Raw genomic sequence first — 2,024 nt, forward strand, 5'->3', positions numbered from 1 at the left:
TGGTAAGATAAATTAGGTGTGAATTGCTAGGAAGTAAGAGGCATTTCAGACAGGAAAGAATGGGAAATCCCATGCCCACTCACCACTTCTGGTTCCTTAGCTGTAAGATTAGCAGAATGGTTAGCATTCTCATGACTATTTGAGAAGAGAAATTACATGAAAAAGACCTGAGGTGGTAACAGCAGTAACAACCACGGCTAACATTTATATACAGCTTTAAGGTTTTGCTAAACTCTTGTCTTACTGATCTTCTCCTTTTCCAAAGTTGTAGAACAGATGCATATCTACATTAATAAGAGGAGTTTATTCTTCTGAAGTTCCCTACATTAAAGAAATCACAGGTCCAGTTTTAAAAGTTTCTGGGTTTTTTTCTGTTTTGTTTTGTTTTGTTTTGTTTTGGGTGAGGCTATGGGGGTTAAGTGACTTGCCCAGGGTCACACAGCTAGTAAGTGTTAAGTGTCTGAGGCCAGATTTGAACTCAGGTCCTCCTGAATTCAGGGCTGGTGCTCTATCCACTGCACCACCTAGCTGCCTCTTCCTCCTTTGTTTTTGCTGACATTGGATTCTCAATCTTCTATTGCATTTTCCTGACCCTTCCTTTGTCTCTTCTGCTGGCACTTCATCTTCCCTCTGCAGAGGAATACTCCAAATTTTCTATCCATGGCCCTCTACATTCCCTTGGTGGTTTCATCCTCTACCATTGTTTCAATTATCACCTCTGTACAATTGACTTCTTTATTTTCTTTGTTTTTTTTTTTATAATTGTCTTCCAAATCTATATTCCTGCCCCTAACTCTCCCTAGAACACCAGTCTTATATCTACAATTAACTATCATTTAAATTCATCGTGAATAAAACTAATCACGTTCTCCAGAAAACTTGTCCCTCTTTAAGATATTGGTTTTCTATTAGTGATATTGCCAGCCTGCAAATCATGCAGTCTCAAATTCTGGGAGTTGTGAATTAATGAATTAATGAAAAAAAAAATTAGGCCTTTACTATGTGCCAAGCACCATGTCAAGTGCTAGAAATGCACATAGAAATATAAACATTGCCCCTGATTGAGATCAAGGAGCTCATATTCTAATGGGGGAGGGGAGAGATGACATTCCTAGGTTAGTGAGGGTTGGGGAAATGGATTTTGTTTTGTAAAATTACTGTGATGTTGAATGGAGTCAATAGAATAGATTAGGAGAAGAGTGATTAATCCTTTTTAGGATTAATAACAGAATTGATTTGATTATGGTTGAGAGTTTAAAAGATGGGGGTGGTGGTCTCGAACCCGCTGTGCTGAGGGTCACATTGAGTCTGCGACGTCGGGAGGAGCGGCGGAGACAGCGACAGGACGGCAACGGAAGCGACCTCAGTCCAGGAGCCACCATGTCTGAAAACATCAAGTCCAAGATCCAAAACTACCGCACAGCGCCATTTGACAGCCGCTTCCCCAACCAGAACCAGACTCGCTACTGCTGGCAGAACTACCTGGATTTTCACCGTTGTGAGAAGGCCATGAACGATAGAGGCGGTGATGCATCTGTCTGTGAGTGGTACAAGCATGTCTACAAGTCCCTCTGTCCTGCGTCCTGGATGAATTCTTGGGATGATCGCATTGCAGAAGATACCTTCCCTGGGAAGATCTGAGCCACTTTCTCTTCCTCCCTCATCCCCACCCTGATGCCTGGGGCTGGATCCCTTCTTCCTTCCATGGGAGGAATGTGATCTTTGACTGCCCTTGCACTGGGAGACCTGAATCATGTTAAAATAAACTGTATTGGAATCGGAAAAAAATAATAGAAAAATAAAAGATGGGGGTGGTGGATGGGGAGGAGCACGCAAGGTAGTTGGTGGGAAGATGACAGGGAAATAAAGTGAAGCATGGCTGGGAACCAGTCTGAAATACTGGACCCCAGGTGACATTCATCTTGATTTCTTCCCTCTAAATCTCCCAAACTAAATCTCCTTTCACATTCAATCATTTAACCTTATCTGCGTTCCCTCAGCCACCATCATAATTCAAACCCCTT

At 42.4% G+C, this 2,024-nt stretch overlaps 1 protein-coding gene across 1 annotated transcript; it reads left to right on the forward strand.

Annotated features, from left to right (window-relative positions):
- The first annotated feature begins 1,358 nt into the window (after window positions 1–1,358).
- On the forward strand, window positions 1,359–1,698 carry LOC122725777 (cytochrome c oxidase subunit 6B1-like). The gene has a single exon (XM_043963063.1). The coding sequence runs from the start codon at window positions 1,381–1,383 to the stop codon at window positions 1,639–1,641; it is 261 nt and encodes an 86-aa protein (XP_043818998.1). The 5' UTR covers window positions 1,359–1,380; the 3' UTR covers window positions 1,642–1,698.
- Window positions 1,699–2,024: the final 326 nt, after the last annotated feature.

Source organism: Dromiciops gliroides, chromosome 4 (genome assembly GCF_019393635.1).
Source record: "Dromiciops gliroides isolate mDroGli1 chromosome 4, mDroGli1.pri, whole genome shotgun sequence".
Lineage (NCBI taxonomy): Eukaryota > Metazoa > Chordata > Mammalia > Microbiotheria > Microbiotheriidae > Dromiciops > Dromiciops gliroides.